This window comes from Equus caballus, chromosome 1 (genome assembly GCF_041296265.1).
Source record: "Equus caballus isolate H_3958 breed thoroughbred chromosome 1, TB-T2T, whole genome shotgun sequence".
Lineage (NCBI taxonomy): Eukaryota > Metazoa > Chordata > Mammalia > Perissodactyla > Equidae > Equus > Equus caballus.
Genome location: NC_091684.1, coordinates 141,973,445 through 141,997,958, shown reverse-complemented (window position 1 = coordinate 141,997,958; position 24,514 = coordinate 141,973,445). Strand labels below are relative to the sequence as shown.

Genomic DNA, 24,514 nt, shown 5'->3' with positions numbered 1-24,514 from the left:
TTATTTAACTTTTCATCCACTGGTGGTATGCAAAATATTTAACGTTCAGTTTGGCGTGAACATTTGGCCAATCAGATTGGAAGCCTGACCAATCAGAATGTATGCTCAAATAATCTAAATGGACACCCAACCAATCAGGATGGATGCCTGACCAATCCAAATGAAAAGCCAACCAATCAGAATGGACACCTGACCCATCAGAATAAATGAAGCATGTACTAGCCAAATATCTGCCTCTCATTTATCGCTGAACTTTTCACTTGTGAGTTCTCCCCTCAATTAGCTGGGGAGCAAACTGAGGGCAGGGACCACGTGATAGATCTCTTTCTATCCTCCAGGTGGCCTTGCTGAGCTGGTTTCATAGTGTGAGCTTAATGAATATTTGCTTGAGTGGACATTATTCACCCAGTGATTGCTCAGGAAACATCAGTGGGTGGAAAGAGTACAGTCTGTCCCTCTCTGATGAAGATGATTATAGAATTATCCCACTAGAATATCACTAAACAAATAGCATGTTTTTGGATGACACACAGGTGATAAAAGAAATTGGTATTTTTGAGGGCTTATCATTCAATATGATCTTGACAAGCTAGAGAAATAATATACAATCACACTGATTTCTTAAACAAAACAATGAATAATATACTTACAGAATGAATAACATATAAACACCAGGTAGAATACAACCGGAAAAGTATAGGTGAGGCCAAAAACACATAGCTCTTAGAGCAAATAATAAACTGAAAGTGTCCCAGATGTTTTTAAAATACCTAGGCTGCTGGCATGATAGTCAGATGCTCATCCATTCATTCAACAACTTAAGTGAGTACCTACTCTGTGTAAGGCTTCATGCTAGGCATGCTGAGGGCACAGTGAGAAATTAGCAATGTCCCTTTCCTCAAAGAGCTCAAGTTTTAAGAGAGAAGACAAAGAAGTACACAAACTAGTAGATAGAGAGAGAACTTATTCAATGGCTGAGTCATCAGTCAGTGAAAATAATCACCATGAAGGACATCTTTGTAGCCCACCGGGACAGCTGTGCTCAACAGATGGCAGAGGACCAGAAACAAGAGTGGTTGGGACAGAAGTGTCAGCACTGATGAGTGCAGACCGATGGCCAGAGGCTGCTTTGCCCCTAATTTTTCAGGACAATGTAAGCACATGGAATCTTATAGGATACAATTAAGGAGAAGAAAAGTCCAAGTAACGATTGATACCGGTTTGGCCAGCTCTTGACAAGTAGGGGTCTCAGCCAAATTTAATTTCGTTTAAGCAATTAAGAAAGGTGACATTTTTTTTTGCAATCAAGTGTCATGGAGCAATTTAAAACAGTTAAAGAATGCTTGAATTAATTTGAAAGTTTGCTGGAGAACACACATACCCTCAAGAATATGTAGATTCTTAGGGATCTTTGACCCCCAAATGAATAAACTACTGTGAGAAGTGAATACGCAGCCAGCCCCATGGCCGAGTGGTTGAGTTTGCACGCTCCGCTTCAGCGGCCTAGGGTTTCACCGGTTCGGATCCTGGGTGTGGACATGGCACCGCTCCTCGGGCCATGCTGGGGCGGGGTCCCACATGCCACAGCGAGAAGCACCCGCAACTAAAAATACACAACTATGTACCAGGGGGCTTTGGGGAGAAAAAGGAAAAATAAAATCTTTAAAAAAATTTTTTTTAAAAAGTGAATAATGCCGTTGGCATTGTGGAACATAGCAATCCTGCTTGCTACCATGAGGAAAGCCAGCCTCAGGACAAAGTAGCCGTATAGAGGAAGGCAACAACAAGAGAATACAGGAAATTGAACTACAGCTCTGATCCAAACCAGCCTGAAGCTCACACAGACCTCACACCAGACAGACCTCCTTTTAGCGTCATCACCCCACCTCATTAGAAAATTCACAGGGAAGAACTCAGATTGACCCAGCCTGGTCACATGCTCACCTCTGTGGCTGGAGGAGTAAAGTACCATGATTCACAGCTGTCATGGGGGAAGAGCAGCTTCCCAAAAGCAGGAAGGGAGAGTGCTGGCCTGACAAAAACCACAGAGGGTAAACCCCTTGGACATCTAGATTTCTGTAAGCAAGCTACCATGTACATGTTAACTTTGTCAGGCTTCGGTAAACATTTACAGAGTCAAACTGACATGCTGGGCTGCCCAGTCCTCTGCAGTAACGTAGCGTTTCAAGGGCGGGTTTGAGCAACTGGCGAAAAAGTATTGATGTGGTTTCCTCAGGGCACAGTAACATGGATTTTTAGAAAGGAGTCCCCTGATGCCACTTGGAGAAAGAATGGAAAGCGGCAATCAGCAGCCTGTTACCTATGTTACCCTCAGCTCTACAAATAGACTTGCTGTCCAGTCCTTTGGGCAAAGTGCCTTGATTCAATAGTACTCTTACTACTACCAAAATCTGATCTGTAAGTAACATATTGATGTACAAAATATGAAAACTAATAACATGTAAGAGGAAAAAATTGGATTCTTCTTGAAGTAGTGTCAATATATCAAAATGCTTGACTAGTTCACTAGTGGTGCACAGACTTACTGGCTAGAAAGTCCCAATGTTATATACACTTGGTAGTAGAGAAAAACTGGGGAAGTGAAAATAAGACAGAATTTTTTTTTTAATTCCCATCAATTAACAAAATTCCCCTAAGGAAATTTAGGGACTTTAAAATTCCTAACTTTAGTTTCTTCTCTGAACTTAAGTTCTTTACCCCATCAGTGTGTTCTTATTCATACAGAAAGAGAACGCCAAAAGTTGCATGCAGATAGTGGGACTAAAAGTTATTTTAATCATAGACATTTTATATAAAAAAGAAGATTCGCTGGTCTTTGAAGATTTTTTCCCTTCTTTTCCAGAATGAAGATGAAGGTATGGAACTGATCTGTCCCCTCTTTTCAGCCCTGGCTGAGGCCAAGTTCACAGACTTGCCCAAGGATTGGCTGGGGCAAGGAGGCTCAGCCTATGCCAGAGGGCAGAATCTCTCCTCATTAGCAGACAGAAACTATGGCTTTGACTTTCTTAGAGCTTTGTTCCCATCAAGCGGACTCTAAAATTAGACACGAGATTAGCAGCAACGCTCTGGGTACTGTAAGCTCAATAAGTATGAGTTAATGATGCCTGTCATCTTCTTTCCATATAGAAGGTGAAGGGTGATACTACGGCCAACTGGATCTTCTGCCACAACTTCATGTATCGTGAAGTCACAAGGCACTCAGGATGTGTTTTAGAAAAGCCAGCTGTCTTGTTTAATTCTCCAAGTTTTATCCTTATTCCACTAGTGGCTGAGTCCACTGGTTTCCTTAATAACCTCTTCTAACCTTCCGGAAGGTGTTTCTTTAGATCTAAGGTAAATGCCTAGGCGAGTGATTCTCAAATATTTTGGCCTCAGGACCCTTTATCCTCTTAAAAATTACTGAGGACTCTAAAGAGCTTTTGTTCATACAGGTCTTATCTGTCAGTATTTGACACATTAGGATTCAAAACTGAGAAGGCAGAAGAGATGAGGGACAAAGAGCTCTGACTGAATGGAACTTCTGGTGTGAGACTTGCTTAGCTGTTTGCTTTGCCCTTCAGCTTTACTTGAGCCAGTAAACCCCCCTTTCACAAGAGCCAGTGAATGAAAGAGGCCTGAGCAATACACCCACAAAACAATTAAAGAATAGTCTAAGAGACTAAGTAAAGGGTTAAACTGAGTATAACAGAATTTTGATTTTCCCCTATTTGTCATCCGTTAAGTGAAAGCCTACCAGAGCTGAAGAAGGTAACCATCACCATTAACATTTCTACAATGACTTACGGGTTTCAAAGTGCTTTCACATTCAGCATCTCATTTAATTTTCCCTACACCCCATGAAACAGCTTGTTCTCTACCCATTTTACAGATGAGAAAACTGAGGTGCAAAGAGCCTGTGTGTGGTTAAGCGGCTGAGCCAAGACAAAATCCAAGTCTTATTCTCTAGATTCCCATGGTCATAGTTCCTGCCTCAGATGATGACTGTAATTTTAGAGGGCACAGATCTGCACCACAAGCCTGAATATTTTCCATTCCCCCATTTTTTGTCCATCCTCTTGCGGGCGGAGGGGAGAGGTCTGCATAGCAGATCCTCTAAAATACCCATCGTACGTGTTTGGCTCTAGTCCGTGTGGCGTGAATAAGAGAACACTATAGGGGTTCAAGTTAGAACTGCAATCATTCTTTTCGAGTTCTGTAACTGCTTAGAGGTGACGCTGGGCAGGAACTGAAGGAGAAGCCAAATAATGTACTCTGCAGATAATCCACAGGCTGCGCCACAGCAGCGTGAAGGAAAGAAGGCATCTCTGCTCTGGGTCCCTGCGGAAGAGATGCGGAAACCACACGATTCAGATTCCAAGGTCCTGGATTTGAAACGTGCCCGCAGACAAAGAGACCACGAAGTTAAGTTCTACCGGCGCGACGCGAAGAGTTCAAAACCGGGCTTCTCTTCCCTGCTCGGGTGGAAACGCCTAGTCCACCCGGCCACCGCACCCGGAGCTGATCTTTCATCCACTCCGGCCGCTCGGACAGCCCGCGCTGGGCACGCCCGAGGCTCCTCGAACGAACTACAAGTTCCATGAAGCCTCGGGGCGCGGGCGGTGATGACGAAGCCCCCGCAGATTGGCCGCGCGGGGCGGGGAACGCAGGCCTTCTCCAAGGGAAGGGGCGGGGAGAGGGGCGGGGCGAACAGCGGCGGCTCGGCGGGCACGCCCCCTCGCCCGCGGCCCCCTCCCGCCTCTCTCCGCCGCTCCTCTCGCTCCCGGGTCAGAGGGCCGGAGCGAGAAGATGGCGAAGACGTACGATTATCTGTTCAAGCTGCTGCTGATCGGCGACTCGGGGGTGGGCAAGACCTGCCTCCTCTTCCGCTTCTCCGAGGACGCCTTCAACACCACCTTCATCTCCACCATCGGTGAGGGAGGGGCCGCTGCCGGGGACGGGGTGAGAGATGGGGGGCGGGTGCGAGGGGGCCGGGAAGAGGGCGCGGGGTGGGGGCTTGGGAGTCCCAGGGTGGGGACCCCGGGGACGGCAGAGTGGCGTGGGCTGTGGGAGACGGTGAAGGTGTGAGAAAGAGGTGGGGCGAGGACGTGAGGCTGGGAGTAAAGGAAGAATTTGGGGGCAAAGGAAGGGGCAGGCGAACCAGCGGAACAAGGACTACGGGTATTGGGGGAAATGAGAGAGTTGGGGGCATGACAAGGAAGGGTCTCAGAGAGACAAAGTGGGGGGGATACAGGAAATTTCATGGAGAGAGAGAGAAGAGGATAGTGGGTGTGAAATGGATTAAAAGACAGGAAAGAGGAAGGAAATGTGAAGGGGGAAATGAAGGGTTGGAGGAATGGGAGGGACGTGAAGTAAAGGGACACAGGACACAAGGGACAAGAGAGGTGAGAACTCGGCAATTGGAAGCAATTCAGGGGACTGAGTGATGAGGAGGTGAGGGATGAGGGGCACTACCTACAAGAGGTCTGGAACTCTTATCATCGGAGGGGGCAGAAGAAAATTGCAGGATGGGAGGAAGAGTTCAGGGGCCCAGAGCATGGAACGAGGATACTTGGTGGAGGGAGTAAAGGGGAGCTGGGTGTGAGATAGAAAGGAAACGGGGAAGCAGACCATACAGTAGAGAGGTTGAGCGGAGAAGACGGGAAAGGGAGAGGAAATGGAAAGGAGTGGGGCACAGGACTTTCTCCAGTAACTGGGAGCACTGGTTACCATTTTCTTTCTCTACTTTGGATCCAGTGCAGGAGAAAGAGCAAAAAGTGACTAATAATGGAGTAATGTTTATGGAGCATTAAATTGTTCTGGAAGTGTTAATGGGTGTTAAGAGAATTGGTGACTTTTGGGAATGATGTGGTCAGGAAAATATGGTTCATCCCTTTACTACCATCTCCTGAGAAGCAACACTTCTCTGTTTTTTTAATTCTTGGGCTTGAGTGTTTGGTAACTCCTCAGCTGAGGAATTGATCTTACATTCTGCCTGCCTCCCTCTATATTTTGCTTTTGTTTTAATTACTTGCTAAATTAATCACAACATGCAATATACGCCCCAGTTACTTTCAATTGATTCAGTTTTTTCTGATCTTGACTGGGAGCTGTCCTTGCTTTTCCACTAGAAGACTATGTTCAGGTAACAAGATCTCTGACTTACCATAACTGAGGAGCAAATCAAAGCTGGTTTTAAGCTGCTTATACAAGTGACCTTGATATCATTTCCCTTGTTAAATAGTTGCAGTTAATTAAGTACCATAAGATTCTTAGCTTTTGGTTGTCTGGGTGATGTTTGTGGCTGCTAATAGTAGCTCACTTAAGCATTTTTCAGATGGTTCTTACAGAATGTTTCACCATGCATTTCTGGGATTATTAAGGGACTAGTGCTATGGTAATAAGTATATTTGAATATTTCTGTGTTTTAAGGATAATTTATCATTTAAAAAACAGAATATTTGGGTATAGAGCGTCCTTCAAATCAAGTACTAGGAAAGGCTATGATTTGTTTGTTTATTCTGGCCTCTTTTGTATGGAGTGAGTGGTCTGAAATCTCCCGGGTGTTATGGTGTCTCAGCTTAGGGAAGTTTGAGTTGCAAGTTCTTGGCAGTCAGTCTTGAGTGGGACTTTTTCTTTTCTGAGGAAGCAGATTTTAAATGTCATGTATCAAGTATATTCCTAAGAGATTTCATGGGAGCTGTTACAGTAACTAAAGTGTGTTAATTTTTGATGCTGGTGCTAATTTCAAAACCCTCGAATAAACCTTTTTCATTGCTGAAGGCGTGCTGTAGTCTGGATGGTAAAGGATAATTTCTGACAAGTTGAGCCTGTAGCCTTTTGTCCATTCTATGTGTGGCCCTCCCAGAGCATTTTCCGGTGTTGAAAGTGAGTGAATCTCTCTGATGCTGTTTCTGTTAAGCTCCTTGAATGACTTTTGCTTGTTTGTAATAGTTTGATTAGTTTTCTGTTTTGCCTTAAGTTTTGTCCCACGTTTCCTGTAAAGGTGTCTGCTTCCTTTTACAATAGTAGCTTTTAAAAATTACTTTGCATTTTGAAGGATTAGAATCTTGCGTGTATTCTTTTTTAACGATTGAAATTTGGTTCTGTGGAGGGTTGTAGCTACTAAGGCAGGAAAACCAGAGTCCTGAAACTGTTCAGAACAGGAGGTAGACGTTAAATGGGGTGAATCTCGTGTATGATCTTGGTCTTTATACTTTCTGTGGGGTGGATGTGGTAAAAAGAGGCTTTGAGCTGTGTCGTCAGTTGACTTGGTGGGGGGGGAATCCCATGGCTCTTACTTAGCCCCAGAGCTCCGACAGGAAGTGGTAACACACTACTGCCTTCAAACAGCAGAAGAATTTATCTACCTGAAACCTAATGCTTTGCAGTTGAAATTAAGCTAGGAAAAGAAGGTAAATGTTAACGTTCTAGTGAAAAGTTCCACACGCTCTTCACCAACAACAAACATAGGCTTGGAGTGTCCACATCGCTAGCAGCAAGATGCCCCCTCCCCAAAACTTTCACCCCTCTCCCCAGGTGATCTGAAGTTGTTCAAGCGAGAGTCGGTGGTCTGTCTCCTTCCAGTCATAATGATTTCTTGAGGTACCTAGGCATATAAGTCCCTGGGCTTTTCTGACTGGGTTTTGACAAGGTCGCCTACAGGATTGCTGACAAAACTTGATAAGGTCGGCACAGAAAGATCCATTTCTTAATGCCCCGGGTTTGTGTGTGTGTGTTTGGTAGATATGTGTGCGTGCCTGTTTCTTCCCATGAAGATACATTTAGAGTCTTAATTTTGCTTTGTCAAAATTTAAGTAGTTTTGAAAAAGATCGTCTGCCATCTTTAGACACTGTTTTGTTAGGGGATCTGCCATCATGAAAGGAAGGAGACAATTAGTCATTTCGATTACAGAGATACTTGTCTCACAGATACTTTTCCTCTTCTCACTTCTCTAAGGTTCTACTTTTTTCTCTGATTTCCTGGCTCCCCTCATTTCCTTTTTTCTCTGGAGGGTAGTAGAGAGTATATTTTCTTTCAACTGACTTACTGGGAATCTTCCAGTATATCAGTCGGATAATATTTGTTAACTATTGAGTAGGAATGTTTTATCCATTTAAAATTATAGGCCCAGTGCCTAGGATTAACTGGCCTTTCAGTTCAAATGTTTGAGAACTGAAAAAAGTTTTTTGATTGGCTCCCCCAAACCCCTTACATAATCATATTTAATGTTTAATTAAATGTCTGTAAAATGTAACATGAGAGAATTAGGAAATGGTAATACAGTTAGCTATGTATTACCATTTCCTATGGGATCCGGATGCATTTCAGTATTGATCCGATGGCGTATTGATGTTTTGGAATGGCCTGTAGCGAACAAGGTCCTGGTAGAACAAAAGGAGAAAAGCCAGTTCTGGCCTCTGACAGGACAATCTAAGCTTCTTCCCTTTGCTATCTCTTCCCTGCCCTGCCCCCTTCTTCCTGTTAGGGTATTTCCTGAGTGGTTTCATTATTTAGTATGGTCATAGTTTGACAGCAGGAGGAGTCTTAGAAATTATGGACTTTATGCCCCTGCCCCAGTTTTATAAATAAGAAAACCAAAGTTAAGCTGACGCCGTCAAGATCACACAGCTGGTTGTAGCAGAGCCTCTAGTGAAACCCCAAATCTGAGTCTGTGTCATTTTTCACAGTCAAGCTGCTGCTATTTCTCATCAGTGTGATCAGATAAATTCAAGTCAGTACCTTTTCCAGGGAGGAATTAAATTTTGCACATATGCTTTTATGTGAGGAAAGTTAAGATATTCCCACTCTGGTTAGCCATATCTGTTCAGGGAAATGTTAAATGCTAGTATAATGACTCAGGGTCCTATAGGAGTTTGTACTGGGATAATGCAGTATGTTATGGCTGTCCTTTACCCTTCCTTTCCATGTCTTTACTTTCAGGTTAGGAGATCAAAGTGCATCCTGTTATTAGAATTCCTTCCATGTGCAAAATAACTAATGAAATCATATTAGGAGCAGTGTGCTGGTAATTGCTGCAGCCTAGTCTCCTCAGAGCACTTTTAGAGGTTTCATTCTGTAACCCTACATTTTTTTCTTGGATGCACTTTCCTTAAATCAGGGGTTGCCAAACAATGGCCCACAGGCTAAATGTGGCCTGCAGCCTGTTTTTGTGTGGTCCACAGGCAAAGAATGGTTTTTACATTTTAAAGGGTTATTAAAAAATAAAACAAAACAAAGAAGAATATGCGGCAGAGACCATATGTCTCCCAGAAAGTTTAAAAATGTTTACTAACTGTTCCTTTATAGAAAAAGTTTGTTGACCCCGGCTTAAAATTAAAAACTGTTTTTGGTTGGTAGCAATTCAAAACTTTTTTTTATCAAGACTTATTGACTGAAAAACAAACTTTGTCATATTTACATTTTTATCCAGGATGATATCAACATTTGGCTGAGCACACTCCAGATACGTAGTTGATTTTAATTTTCATAGTTGTTTTCCTTGGTTTCAACCTCTCAAACAAAAATATGCAAGGAACATGCAACTTCAAATTGAACATTTTGTACATAAAGCCTCAGTTTAATGTCATTGTGTTCTTTCACAGCTGTCAGTAGACTTCCCATCTAAGTGAATGCTTCGATAACAAAACCATTTCAGAAAAAGTATAAGTTAATACTTGATCTTAAAGGGTTAAACTCATCTCCCCAGTTAGTGTTCTAGCGAATGAAAATAGCCGTTCAACAAATGAAGGATGGAAGGGGGAAACTGAGTCTTGGATACAGACATGGGTATGTCTTAAGAATAAGTGAACTTTAATAAAGAGCTTCGCCAGCTGTTCTGCATGGCAGCAAATCGGGGAGGAGCTTCTCTTGGCAACAGCCCCAAAATTGTTTGGATCCACTGAGAAAAGCTGGAGGGAAAGAGGTTTGAATATTGTCTTAGAGGGCAATAAGTCTAGTCTTTGAAGACAAGGAAACATTTAGCAGTTGATTTTTGAATTGAATCCGATAGCTGAATCTGAAAAGAACCATGGAACGAGAAATGGAAGACCAGGGAGCTGCGGCTGGGCCCGAGGCTGGCTCTCTTTTAGGTCTACCTGTCTGCACACACAGCTGTCCTGGGGACCAGCTCTCTTGTGTGTGTTAGGATTGCTTCTTGGGAAAATTTTTCAGGAAAGAGTTTTTATAGTAGGATGAGAAGACGGTTGGAGTGGGATGGGGAAGTAGATTTTAGGTAGTGAGTAATATTGTGGAACATACATAACAGTGGAGCTTCTGAAGTATGAGTAGCAGATGAAGTGGGCTCATTCACGTTTGGTGTGAGGGAGGTAGCATGGTGAATTAAGAAGAACAGGGGGTCTGGAGTCAGATCTGGGCTCGTGTCCTGGCATCTGCTGCTCGTCGTTTCTGGCCTTTAGTGAGTCAGTTCTCCTTCTAGGGCCTTAGTTCCTTCATCTCTAGTAGAGTATAATAATACTGTGCCAACTTTTCAGGGTTGCTGTGAGTTCCCCGGGGCGGGAATCAAGGCTTGGTCACCTTTTAAATCTCCAAGGCCTGTATTAAAGGACTAATCAACTGGATGAATGAATGGCTGGCTGGCTGAATTGTGAAAGTACTATATGAGCTGTAAAGCATTGCTTGAAATTTAGTTATTATCTTTCATAGTATTATAGATAATTAGACGATGTCTGAGATAAGATTAAAAGTGCTTAATTTAAATTCTTAACACAAGAATGCTATTTTCTCCAATATAAAATGCTGTAAATCTTTCTATAATCAGTTTTACAGGGATGTTTTAGAATATGAAAGATATTTCACGTATCTTTCAGTCTCCATAATAAGCTGTTTAACACACCCTGCTTCCAACCCCCCAGTAACATAAATACCAAATAGAAAATGAGTGAAATCACTGGGTTAGCTTTAGAAGAGCCATTTCAGCTTTGTCTGTGCCCATTAGCTTGAAACAATGCAACAGATGCCTGTTAACAGTTTCATGCCCAGTTTTAATTAGCAGATGGAGCTGTGTTTGTGTCTGTGTTCTGCCCAGCACTCGCTTGAGTGACAGGGTACTGAGTGGATTGGAATTGGGCTGGGCATTTGAGTTGAATAAAGCCAAATTCAATTTTTAAAAAGATGAATATAAACATTTATTAGATAGATTTGCTTGTATATCTCACTGGAACAGTATGGTATCTAGAGTAAAACTAATGTTTGCAGTTATGTTTTCTGCTCTTATTACCATTTAAAAATAAATGGAAAAATCTCATTTTATGGCTTAAATAAAGGTTTTATTGTAGTCCTGAAACTATCACGAAGTGGCTTGCTTTGAAGATCCGTTTCAGGATTTTGGCACTGTATGTTGAGGATATGCAAAGCCAGGATGAAATAGCTTCAACGTGGGTGCCAATACTGACGGATTGGTAGCAGCCTCCCGGAATGCGGTGTTGTGTAGAGTTCTGATGTCTTGTCTGAGCTCAGCAAGACCCAGGGCTGTGATGGATTCCTGATGTGGGTCCTGGGCAGTGGAGGGAGAGAGTGAGTGGCAATGGTCCTACACATTTGTTGTCTATTTTCTAAAGTGAATAGGTAGCTATTTGCTGTCCAACCTGTTATGGCTAAATGTTGGTATTAAAAACATTATTTAATTGTCAGTGATTGATTGTTGGATATATTGTGTCTGAAGATGTGTCCTTTTCCTATGTTCAGCTTTGTGTTTTGGGACTTTTCTTATTTTGAGCTGAATTAATAAGAACCTTAAAGGAAGTAGGCACCTGATTATCTTTAGAGGAAGAAATATCTGCTTTTTTAAAAAAAACTTTTAGTTAGTTACTCAGAAAGTAATGGAAGCAATTTGGAAACAAGTCTCTGCAGCAGCCTTGTTATTGTCTGTGATAAAGTATTTTCTTGCTGTTACCTGTAGCATTCAGCATCAGTTTAATTAGGTGATTTGGTATTTACCTGTTGCTGAACCTTTGGACATTTTCCAAGGAGCTCACATCTTCCTTGCCCCAGAATTTTAATTCTTGGCTCTGAGGAAATAATGCAAAACTCTGCATGTTCACGTTTATCAAATTTAGGCTTGCTGTCACTAAGATAGACTGGATGACAATGCTGCTTGCAGTCCCATGACAGCATTGCAAGATTTCAAAGCACTTTGCAGAAGCTGGGTTAGGTATGGAATCCTACCTCATCATGATAAAAACCACCACAAAGTGGTTAAGCAATGTGCAGTGTTGCACAGCTTTCTGCTGGCAGAGCTGGGGCTGGCATGACTACCCCACATTACACTGTAATTTTGGGAAAGAATTTGGCAGTAATTATTTTAATAATTCATAGATATTTTCCTAATGTATAAAGTGGAAGGACAATCTCTAAAATATATGATCACGTTTTGACATGAAATATAGGGTGATCTATTTAAAAGTTGAATTACAGGAGTTCATTTCTTATGACCCTCTGCAATATTTGTTTATCTGGAATAGGTATTGCAAAATATTCTAATCTCATACACACAAATACATAAAGTCCATTACCAAAAAAAAAGTCTGCATTGTGAGATGTCAGTGACTAACTCTACTGTAATTTGTTTGTTGCTTATGAATTCAGACGGGGTAGCTGTTTTGGTTTTCAACAAGGAATTTTTTACTTCTCTTCTGAAGGTCTCTGAGTAAAATCTTGAGATGGCATAGAAAACAATTCTTTATTGAGAGTTAACTATTCCATTTTTGGAGTGATTCTGACTGCTTTCTCATTTCACTCTCTGTTAATACCTCACCCCTACCGGGATTTGGGGAGAGGGGATTGGGTTGGAAGAGGAGAGGAATGAAAACGCACTTCTGCCCTCCGCCCTCGTCAGTTTCTTTGGCTACTTGTTCTGTGTCTTTTGCTTCCATTAGCAGTTGGAGTAAATTATTGGGTGAGGAGTTAGAAGCTTCTGCCTAAAGTAGCATGAGAACTGATAGTGGCGTGTGACTGCATTGCTCTCTTATATTGTTTAAAACTAGATAATTAAAAATTAGTGTTTGTGGCAGTCTCAACCAGTAATGAACAGTGACGCTGATTAGGGTGTCATCCACAAACAAAATAATTTGAATGAGTGCATTTCCTATTTTGTCTTATTATTGTTTTGAAAATTTCCAATCTTATAGAAGCATGAAAAATTTGTGGTGCAAGCAAAATAATTTCTTTCACTTCCACAAAATTCCATTGTAATTAAATTTTAAAACAGACATATGTAATATCATCAGAAGTGGGTCTCTCTTGGTGCTTCAGCCTTCAACTTTGATAAAGTGTTAAATTTTACATTTATGTTGTGATCTCATTATATAATTTACCACATTTTTTGTTCAAATCGTCTCTTTGTTTTTGGGAAATAAACTATATAGTTTTCTGAAAAACAATTGGTGCACGTTTCCAATTAGTGATGGCACAAGCCTCTCCTCAGGACATGAGACTCGCCTGTTTTCTCATCATGAAAGGCAAGTGCAGGCTTCCGTGGTCTTCGTAGTCTCTTCTGGCTGCAGCATTCTGTGAGTCTATGAAATCAAGTAGTATCTGTAAAGAAGAAGGGGTTTGTCCTTTTCATTCTTCAGTTAATGATTGTGGGTGAGAGTTCTTTTTGCAGGTGGACACTAGTGTTTTGATGAGGTGAAGACAGAAGGAAGAAGTGGTAGCATTTGTTAATTCAAGCCAGGGCTGTGTTGATCTTGTAAATTGCTTAAACTTTTTGTAGTGCTAAAGAGACTGCTTAATGAATTTGAATCCTGTCTTTAAAAATGCCTTGGTTTAAATAATAAACCTTAATGTCACCAGAAAAATAACTACTTGAAAGTTGTAAAAATATTTCTTTGAGAAGAGCTGTATAAGATATTTTCGAATTATCTCATTTTCTTCACATAAAACATGATGAGGTAGGTGAAAAAGAATCTAAAATAGTAGAAAGCCTTTTGCTGCTTAGGTTTCTGGTGCTAAATTTCTATTTGACAGATGCCGGGCCTGAGGCTCAGAGGCATGGAGATTGTTCAAGATCACCTAGAGCCTGGCCTTGAGTATTAGTTTTCTGATTTCAAGTCTTTTCTCTTACACCTCATCTACCTTCAGTTCTCTTGCTCTGAAAAGACACTGATGGTATAGCATAACATATGGAAAGAGTCAACATTTTGTGGGAGAAAAGTCACAGATTGAACTAGGAGATGTGGGGTCCAAGCACATCTTTGCCCTTGATTAGCCGTTTGCTTTTTGGCCAAGTCTCTCAGGGCCTTTGTTTTGTGTTTTTGTTTCAGCTTTTGTTTTCGTATCAGTAAAAAGGAAAGGCTAGGGGCGAGAACTGCAGTGATTTGTTAATAGGCTACTAATGTCAGACACTGTCATTTTCACTAAATTTGCTCATTTAGTGAACAACATGTTTTAGTCCACAAAGTTCTGAGAAGGGAAAGAGTAACGAGTATCCAGGTGATTTTAACAGAATGATGAAAGGGCTACAAAGGGATAAATATGAGATGTTATGAAAGCATGGAGGAGAGGTAGAGGAAAGCTTCTAGGAGGAAATGACATCTAAGCGAAAGTCAGAACCCGGAGGAGGAGCCAGTTGGGTAGAATGGAAGAGTGTAAGGAGGGAGGGCTCTCCCCGGCAGGTGCGAGAGACAGCACAGCCCTCTGCAGGAACTCCAGGACATCCTGTTTGGCTGAAGCCTCAAGTGAAGTGGGGCATGTGACGAGAGGTGAAGTTGAAGGGTAATTAGAAGGTAGATTGTAAAGGGGTTTTAAACCTGTCCTGGAGGCTGGAGCTTATCCTGAGAGCCCTGGGGAGTCACTGGTGATTTTACACACGGAGACCAATGAGCTTAGCAGACAGTATCGTTTGCCCCTTACCTTCACTTGGGCCTTTGCTGTTGGCAAAGTACTTTCACTTACATCACTGTTTAAACTCCTCGATAATCATATCCGTGGACAGAGATTATTATCCCCATGTCCTAGACAAGGACTCTAAGGTTCTGAGAGGGTAGTTGACTTGATCAATCCAGTGAGTAGGTAGAGGAGCCAAGACTTGAACCTTACACTTCAGTTCTGGACCGCAGTCTGTCCGCGACAACCTGCTCCTCTCAGAATGGGTCGTGGCGTTTTCCATGGGCCTCAGTGCATTGGCACTTAGCCTGCAATAGCGTTCACTTCCCCTGGTCTGTAATCGACTATATAAACTGACCAGCAAACCCTTGAGAAGTGTGTTGGGTGGAAAGATGAAATCAGCCTCCTCCTGGGCAAGCCACAGTAACAGCTAATACAAACAAGCATCGTGTTGCCTGTTGGCCCTGGGAGGTCAGTGGACTTGTGCTTCACGTTGTCTCTTGGCCTCTAACCCAGTCCCTTAGGAAGCAGTCAGATATATGCACAGCAGAATGGGGGCAGGAGGGGACGGAGTTTAATTATGAATCCAACCTTTTTGTAAGAAGGAAGCTAATTATATCGCATATCTTGGCATTGTCCCTCCACGTGGAGCCGTTAGTTTGTTATGCTTATATGTTGTTGGCCTTAGATAGACTGAAATGTGCTAGGAACAGCTACTTTAATTGTGAGCTTCCTTCCTTTGACAAATTAAGTTTAAACTTCATGTCAGCCTGTCCTTTCCTTTTTTTCAGGGTGAAATTGTCGGTACTCTGGGTTTTGTTTGTAAAGCCCTGTTTGGCAGTTTTCCTCAGAATGACAGTGACATTATAGACTAGACTAACATCTGATTTGTATGCTAACCTTGAGTCTCCAGAATACTGCTGGGAGCCAGAAAGCAGACAGGCCCAAGCAGCTAAGCTTGGTATAGTAAAGTCTGTTTGCTAAAAATCACAAACTTGCCTCCTAGGGGAGCCCCTGGATCCTCTCTTAGCCTTTGCTTTCTTGATTTGTACAGTGGTCGTTGGTTTCTCTGAGCCCCTAAAAGATTAGGAGCAGAGCTGCGGGCCTCCTAGAGCCAGGCCACCAGCATCTGAGAGGAGAAAGTGACAGCGTGGCTCCGAGGCAGTGGCATTCATTATATGACTTGGGGCAAGTCAGTAGTAAACTTTCTGGGCTTCTGTTTTTTCGTAAGCAAAAAGGGAACGTTGTGCTAGATGCACTCTAAAGTCCCTCCCAAAACTCTGATCCTAAGTGGTAACCAATGGACGTACCAACAAAATGGAAAAAGTAGACATAAGAACTCAAAGTAACATTGCGTAGATTACAGAACTTGGGCTTTTGAGACAGAAACTCTCAAATTCAAATCCTGATTCTGCTACTTCCTATTTGAGAAGCTTGGGCAAATTGTTTAGCCATTTTCTTTATTGATAAAGGAAGGATAGTAACTCCCTTGCAGGATTTTTGTTTTGTTTCATTTTGAGAGTGGAATGCATTATTGTGTGTATAATATCTTTGGCACACACAAAAAAGGCGTGTGTGTGTGTGTGTGTGAATGTCTGTGAGTGAACTCTGTCCCAGTTCTCTGAGGGTAGGTCCGGACAGCTGTGAGAACCTTGGTAATCCCTGGGGGCTTCATTGTTATAATACTTGCTTTTAATGATATGAGCTAACATTTGTTGAGTGCTTACTGTATACCAGGTACAGTTCTAGGCATTTTACATGAATTAACATTTTTCATGGGTTGACCCGTTTGTTCTCTCAGCACCCTCTTAGGTGCATTCTGTTATTATTTCCATTTTCCAAATGAAGTAATTGAGGCACAGAATGATTGAATAACTTCTCAAGGTCACACAACTGGTAAGTGGTGGAACCAACCCAGGTTTGAATCCAGGCAGTCTGGTTCCCACTCTGTGCTTTTAACCCCTATACCTTTCAGCCCCAACAGTGACTCAGAAATATTAAAAAAAAAAAAGGTAGTTATTTTTAAGGAGGCAGTGTAGTGCAAGGTGGACTGTGGTGCCACTTCGTAGCAGCGGAGTGGCATCGCCAAGTCCTTTAGCCTCTTTGGTCCTAGTCCGTCTTCTGCAGAGGGTTGTTGCGAGGTGCTTTAGTGAAGTACTGCTGTAGGAAAGCATGTAGCCCACCTGGCACACAGGCAGGCTCAGTAAAGGGTGAGGGGTTTTGTTTTTTCCTGGTAACTTAAGACTCACTTGTTGGAATGAGTTTCATAAAAAAAAAAATGAACAAGAACATTTTGGTTACTTAATGGGTGTGCTTCAGTGTTCTAGAAAATTAGCTCTTACAGTTTAGGACCACCTACATTTTACAAAGCTTGAATGAGAAATATTTGTCTTCAAACTCATTCCCAGAGTGAAGGTGATTGTTCCTGGCCTCAGCTGGTCTAAGGAGGCGTCCAGGAGCAGCCCTTGACCTTGGGTGCCGAATGTCAGTGTAACGTATGTCAGTGTAACGTAAGGAGCAAGTTCTTGCACAGCCTTCCAGCTGCTGCAGGCTCTCAGGGCTTCTTGAATTCCTCCTTCCGGTGAAAACAAAAACAAAAACAAAATCAGTAAAGAGTGCCCTGTCTAGAAAGGACAAATGTTTCAACTTAAATATTCCAGGTCAATGTCCGGTAGGTCCCTGAATTTTAAGTGCAGTGAGTTTCTGAGTGAAGCCTCCTGAATTTTAATGAGTTTGTTTGCATACATGAATTTGAACAATACATTATATCTTGAAACACCGTAGCTGATCTTAGTGGAGTCAATTACCCAACTTGAAAGTTAGCTAATAGGCTTTTCTTACCTAATAATCAAGATGATGATACTTCAATCTCAAAAAAGTCATTATTCATAATTCTACAATATCAATACATGCTATTAATTTCTTTTTAATCATTAAACTGTCTCATCAAGAGAATTAGGGAAATAAATGTGTCAGTATAGGCAAAAGCATAATTTTTTTCCCCTTTTAACACTTTTCTCCCTTGTGATATTTAGTGCATAACGAATGATTCGCATGTACATGGTACGCATAATGTACATAGGCTTTGGTTTTGTACAGTACTTGCTTTGGACCAGGAAGGTGAGGTGAGATGCTCTTCACTAGCTTAAAAGTGTTTTTCAACATTAAAAAAATATATACAAGGATGGTGCAAGAGGTGATGGGGACCAGGTCATACAGGACCTTGAGGGCCAGTGAAAGGAGGATAGATTTTATTCTGACTGTAGTTGAAAGGACATATGCAAGGTTATGTGCAGGGAAATGACGTATATGATTTCTAATTTTTAAAGATGCAGTGGTTTTAAGAGAGTTCGTTTTGGGGTTTAATGGCACTGAAAAACCATGCCATGGAATGGACTTAGTCCAGTCCATCCCTAAAATTATGTTGCATCCAGAAAAGTATCTTGTTAAAAGTGTTCAGATAGCCAGAGTGTTACCTTCTAATGAAGTGTAATGATTGTGATGGTGGGTTCAATTAATGCTCTAAGCAATGAAATGTACCAAAATGGAGGAAAGAACAGAAGCTTTCAAGACGTCACAGCTGATTGTGACCTTCTGGAAAACAGGAACCCTGACTTGCCCCTTCAGAGCTCATTTATCTGATGCTCAGGCGCACAGTATCTTTGGAATAAATGAACTAACACCATACATTTCCTTCTGAGGAATGGATTTTGGGCTCTTGCAACAGTGATATCTCATCCATTAGCACATACATAAACTTCAAAGAGTGTATAATTGTCACTTGTTATTGCTTATGGTCTTTTTGTAGATGTGAGAGTGATAAAATCAACTTGTTTCTCTTTTACCCGGAGTATTTATCTATAGTAACAAATGCCTACTAACTTCATTTATGCCCATGTATAAAAGCACAGTTTCTGGTGCATGGAAGGCCCTCAGTAAATGTTTGTTGAGTGAATGTGCAGTTGATGGCTGATGGCACTCTCCTCAAGTCTAGCTGTTTGTGTCTCATTCAGATCTCTCCTCTCTTCCACTGTTTTCCAGAACAGACCCCAAGACCCCCGAACAAGAGCTTCCTCAACATCCTTTCTTTACCATCTCATTTCTGGGTATTTTCACCTTCCCTCATTTTCTTTCCCCTTTTCTCCAAGGAGCCAGTGCTGACCTCTTGGTTGATGTTCTTGATGTAAAACCTTCTCATCTGGGACCGGGCTTCTCTCTTACATCATCTGTCTTTCTTCTCTTTCTCTGCTGGCCCTTTCTGCTCTGCTTTGACTCCTGTTGAGATCATCCCCATTCTAATAAGGAGATCCCTTAAATTCGCTGTTTCCTCAAGTCACCTCCTTTCCTTTGTTGTTTAACTTCTTGAAAAAGAAGTCTTGTCACCCACACTTTTCTGTGTCCCCTCCCTCTTTAACCCCTCGAAATCCTGCTCCAGCTGCTTCCACGCCGCGCCTTGGTCATCACATCTTCATCATTGAACAGGCCAGGGGCCTTTTCTCAGTCCTCGTCCCCTTGGCCTCTTGACCGTATTTGCCACTGTTTGTTACTTGCTCCTTGAAGCTCATTCCTCCATCAGCTTCCAGGAGTTGTCTGCTGCGGTTTGCTTCCTACTCTTCCAACTGTGCCTTCTGTTTCCATTGGTTGTCTCATTTTGTCTTTTAATTGAAGTCATTTTCCAAGTATCTGTTCTCTATTTTTTACTTTTTTCTCTTGGAAATTAGACACTTTAATACAGTTTGTAATCACACCCATTTGTGTGATTACTGCGTTAATGTCTGTCTCTCCTTCCAGGTTGAAACTCTCTGAGTGCGGGTACCTGATTTGTTGTTCTTCCTTGTGTCCCTAGCACCTCGTACAGTGCCTGGCACATAGTAAGGGTTCAGAAATCCCCAGGTGTGAAGGACATAAGCCTGCCCCCTTCCACGCCTTCCTTGTATGACTCCCCAACTTTGTCTCATTATATTCCCAGCCTTTCCCAAACTCCTGCCCTGCATGTCCCACCCCAAAATGAATTCATTTCCTCCTCTTTTCTAGTACCCTTTCGTGAATTTTCCTATATCTGTTAACACTACCATCATTTTTTTTCATTCATCTAGGTTCAAAAGCCAGAAGTCATCTTTGATTCTATCCTTTTCCTCAAATTCTTTGTGGCCAAGTCCTCTCCATTCTTCTACCACCCTAGTTTAGGCTGTCAACACTTCTCAGCTGGATTTTGCAATATCCTCCTAGGCGGTCTGCACACTTCCATTCTCTCTTGGGCAGTACACCCCTACCACCCCCACATTCCGTCCTATGCACTTTGATCAAATGAGTTGTAGAATATAGCTTTGATGGTATATCATATTGATCCCTTCCCCCTCCCCCGGAAGTCTTATTTTTCACTTTGCCTAATTGAATATATCTTCCTCAGTCTAGCCTTCCAAATTCCCTACCACGTGGCTTCAGCTGTATTTTCTTCCGCTCCTTACAGTAGTCCTAGACCCTAACCCAGGGACCCCGAAACAGATGTGTCCAGTGGGCTGTGGCCAAGTTTTTACCTGACCAGCGTTAGGTTACTAGCTGCCCTTTCATGAGAAGGAATGCCATTTTTAAGTTTCTGAGATGATGTGCTTCCTACATTTTTGGAGTTAAAATGCTCCTTTACTGATAAAATTATGCTGATAATAGACAGTCATTATTTATCTCGCTATCGTTTGCAAAATAAAAGAAAATTGCAATAGGATTCTTGCTGTTTTGTTTCTCTGAGACAGAAAAGCCTTTTTCCAGCCAAGTTTTCTCCCCAAGCAAATTTTATGGAACACGCAGTTCCTAGCTTAGTATATTCCTTCTTTCAAATTCTTTCATTCTCCTCACCATCACCACTTTTTTTTCTTTTCTGGAAATTCTACTAATCCACAAATTTAAAAGTCTAGTAGAGGAATCACTGCTCTACCCAGAGTGGATGGTTCCATGAACACACCTCGTATCTTCCTGTTGACATCCTACCTTTCCTTCCTGATGCTCCTCACATGCCAAATGTTCTACTTACCAAACATTGTACTTGGCACATATTTGATGCTCAAAAAAATTGTCATTGAACTGAAATTTCAGGATGATACTGGTGAATTAAGTAAATCTCTCATCTTTGGGGAAAGGGGTCCTTTAAAGGTACTAGTTTAGAATTTTTTTTCTGGTGATTCTAAAATTAGAATTACAGTTGCTTACTAAAACATGTTAAGAATGATTGCCCGTTTATCTTTTAAAGGTAAAATAATCTTAGACTGCAACTCTAGATATCTCAGCATGAGATTAAGGTCTGCTGTGGTTGAGGTAGTTAAATTGAGAAATTACACATTTCATTTGACGTTCTTCCATGACACCTTTGTTGGAAGGTTGAGGAGGCCCTAGAAATCTTTCCCCCAGGCGATAGGCTACAGTTTCTTTGCCTCTGGCCTTTTCTAGAGCTGTCAGCACCCTGTGAACATTGGCCTGATCGAGATAATGAGGGTTTCTCTGTGCTTTGAGAAAGCCATCACTGAGCTATGTTCAGGCCTGTCACTTCCATTCTTCTTCTTAAAAAAATTTTTTAATGAATTTGGTTCTTCCCGCTTTGTCTATTTTTACCCTCTCCCTCAAAATCTTTTGTTACTGTGTTTGAATTATGCAAAAGCAAACCTAGGTGGGAGACAGGTAGTAGCACAGCTAGGCTTCCTAGTAGATGCCTGAGGCAGCCCTCAGTGCAAAGTACTTTCTGCCTTTGGGTTCCCAACCTTCTGTAGTGGAGCCATTTTTCAACTTTTTCCACTGAAGCACTGAGACCACTTCGGACTTGGGGAAATGGCAGGGTTTCTGACATGGGAGACCCTGAAAGGAGAAGGAAGAGAGTGCCACTGCCTCTTCTGTCTTGTCTTTTCTACTGAAAAAGGGGTAGGGGAGGGTGTTGAGTAGCGATGGCAGTGCTAGTGACTGCAGCTGTGGGCAGTGACTGGTGGGCCAGTTCTTGGCCTTCTTTTTCTAAACTGTAGGCTGGTTTTGTGTTATGAGTGACTGGTATGTAAATAAAAGATGAGAAATTGAATTGTCTCTTGAAGAGAATGAAAGTTTAACATCGTACCACAGGGGTCGGCCCTGTGGCTGAGTGGTAGAGGGGTTTCACTGGTTCGTATCCTAGACGCGGACATGGCACCGCTCATCAAGCCATGCTGTGGTGGCATCCCACATAGCACAACTAGAAGGACCCACAGCTAAAAAAAAAAACACACAACTATGTACCAGGGGGCTTTGGGGGAGAAAAAAGGCAAAATAAAATCTTTTTAAAAATCCCCAAAACCTCACATCATACCACAGGCATTTTCTAGCAGCATACTAACAGTACTATGTGGTGTGGTTCTAATTAGCTTTGAAAAGCCAGGCCTTAACTCAACCTAAGGAAAGTTCTTTTCCAAAAGATACCACTGCACCGTGACCCATTGGAGCCCCTGCAATGTCAAAAGACAAAAGCAGGGATAGAGTTTGGGGAGGATTCTGTGGTTCGTTTGAGATGTGTGTCTTATCTGCAAAAGCCCAAGTAAAAGTGAATGATTAGGGCCGGCCCCGTGGGCCCAGTGGTTAAGTTTGCACGTTCTGCTTCAGCGGCCCAGGGTCTCACCGGTTTGGATCCTGGATGTGGACATGGCACCACTCGTCAGGCCATGTTGAGGCAACATCCCACATGCCACAACTACAAGGACCCACAACAACAAGAAATATACAACTATATACTGGAGGGATTTGGGGAGAAAAAGCAGAAAGGAAAAAAAAGAAGGTTGGCAAGAGTTGTTAGCTCAGGTGCCACTCTTAAAAAAAAAAATTTGAATGATTAACTCTGCTTTCACTGGCATAAGTGTTTTGCATTAAAATCTATTTTGGCTTCTCTGGCCTAACTTTTCTTTTTTGACAGGGGAACAAATTATAGAATGTCCTTCGTAGATCAGAAGTATAGAAATTACTGAGATATGGGGAAATGCTTCACAGATGTTTCTGAAACTACAGCCAAATTGAGTGAATTCTTGCCCCTTTACGTGTTGGGAGGTTGGGAGATTATTGTCTCACTTACTGGAGTATTATAACTGTGCTCCGCTCCAGGCTGTAGACACTCACTGTCTCTCTCACTGACAGGCTTATTTAACCCTATTATGTCTTAACGAGGACGGCCATTTGAACAGGAAAGAATGTGTAAGACTTTAGAGAGAGCCTTAGTTTGAAATTTTCTTTATAAAGCTTCTTGGTTCTGTATTTAGCAAATACTTCCTTTAAATGTATCTTGTTAAAAGTAAAAGTGAGTGTGGTAGAGTTCAAAATTAACCTCTAGTTAAATCCAGTTATGGTTTTAGTGGATTTTTTGTCAAGCACCACGTTTTCCTTAGTATTGCTACATACTGATTGACCAGTACATCTCATATATAACAGATCCGAAGGTGAAATGTCCCAGGTTCAACATCATTCAGAGTCCTGCCTTCCTAGCACAATGTGTTGTGGTCCTGCCGTCTGAGCTGGTATAGAAACATCCTTGATACATAACAAGCAGAGCATGCTGAGCTAGTTCACAGCAAAAAACAAACAGCAACAAAAACTTGATATCCAGGTGGTTGCGTAGGTCACCATGGTTATCATTTTAAAGCATCCGGGGTTGTGAGATAAAGTTTTTGAGGGAGGGATTTCACCAGGACATTTTCTGTTTCACTTCATATTCAGCTGTGACTCATATTTATTCTAGTTTAACCTCATTCTGCTTGGAAACTTTTTGTACTAGAAAATGTCACTTTCAACCAGGGGAGGGGAAATTCTGATTGGGGATCAGAAGAGTCAAGTTATTGTAGTGATAATTTGGTATCACTTTTGACTCAAGGAAAAAATAGAGAATCCTTACAAAGAAAAGTGTTGTAAAGTTCAAAGCGATTCTTATAAACAGACAGGGGAAAGGAAATGTCACCTCTGAGCTTTACTGTGGGAAGGAGAGGGAGGATCAGGGAAATTATTATAAAATGTTTGTACATGGAGGGGAGATAGCCTCTGGACTTCCCCATATGTTTCCCTGTTCCCTAAAACAGCTCTAGTGAATTGCTGCACGATTGGTGTATGAGTAGAAAGAAAGACACTAGAACTCTTAAACTTGATCTTGAAAGGCCCATCTTCATATATAATCATCCACAGATGTCTGTATGTGATTATATATTCCCATAGTGAGGGAATGATAAATGTAAATGAGAGCCATGATATAATTTTGCCTTGCTTGCTTGCACATTTTCAGAATATAATTAAAAGCACATGCCACTGTCAGTAGTTAACTGTGGGGTTCCTGTTAGGTTTTTATAAGGCTTTGGCAGAAACCTAAGACATGTTTTAGTGTCTCAGTCTTCCTTTTCTCCTTCCTCCCACCTTCCCTCCTTCTCTCCCTCCCTTCCTTCCTTTTTCTTTCCTTCCTCCCAGTTTGGAATCAAAAGGAAACTCTCTAGGTTCTGACTAATCTCTTTTCAAAACTAGAGACAATTTCAACATGTACACAGATTAAATTGATTTTCACTTTCTTCTTTGTAGCTGGTGCCTGAAATTAACTAAGTTAATACTAGATAATGGCTTTCTGACTTCTTTCTTCAAATAAAATGCAATGAGGATAATTGTCTTCTAGGCACTATTTCAGCACTAAAAACAGGT

General features: G+C 41.8%; 1 protein-coding gene across 1 annotated transcript in view; it reads left to right on the top strand.

Moving 5' to 3' along the window:
* Nucleotides 1-4,746: 4,746 nt before the first annotated feature.
* The window catches only part of RAB8B (RAB8B, member RAS oncogene family), a 67,133-nt gene continuing 47,365 nt past the window's right edge, over nucleotides 4,747-24,514 (top strand). Inside the window, 1 exon segment of the mRNA NM_001309334.1 lies at nucleotides 4,747-4,930. Coding sequence (NP_001296263.1) covers nucleotides 4,807-4,930 — 124 coding nt within the window. The 5' untranslated portion in view covers nucleotides 4,747-4,806.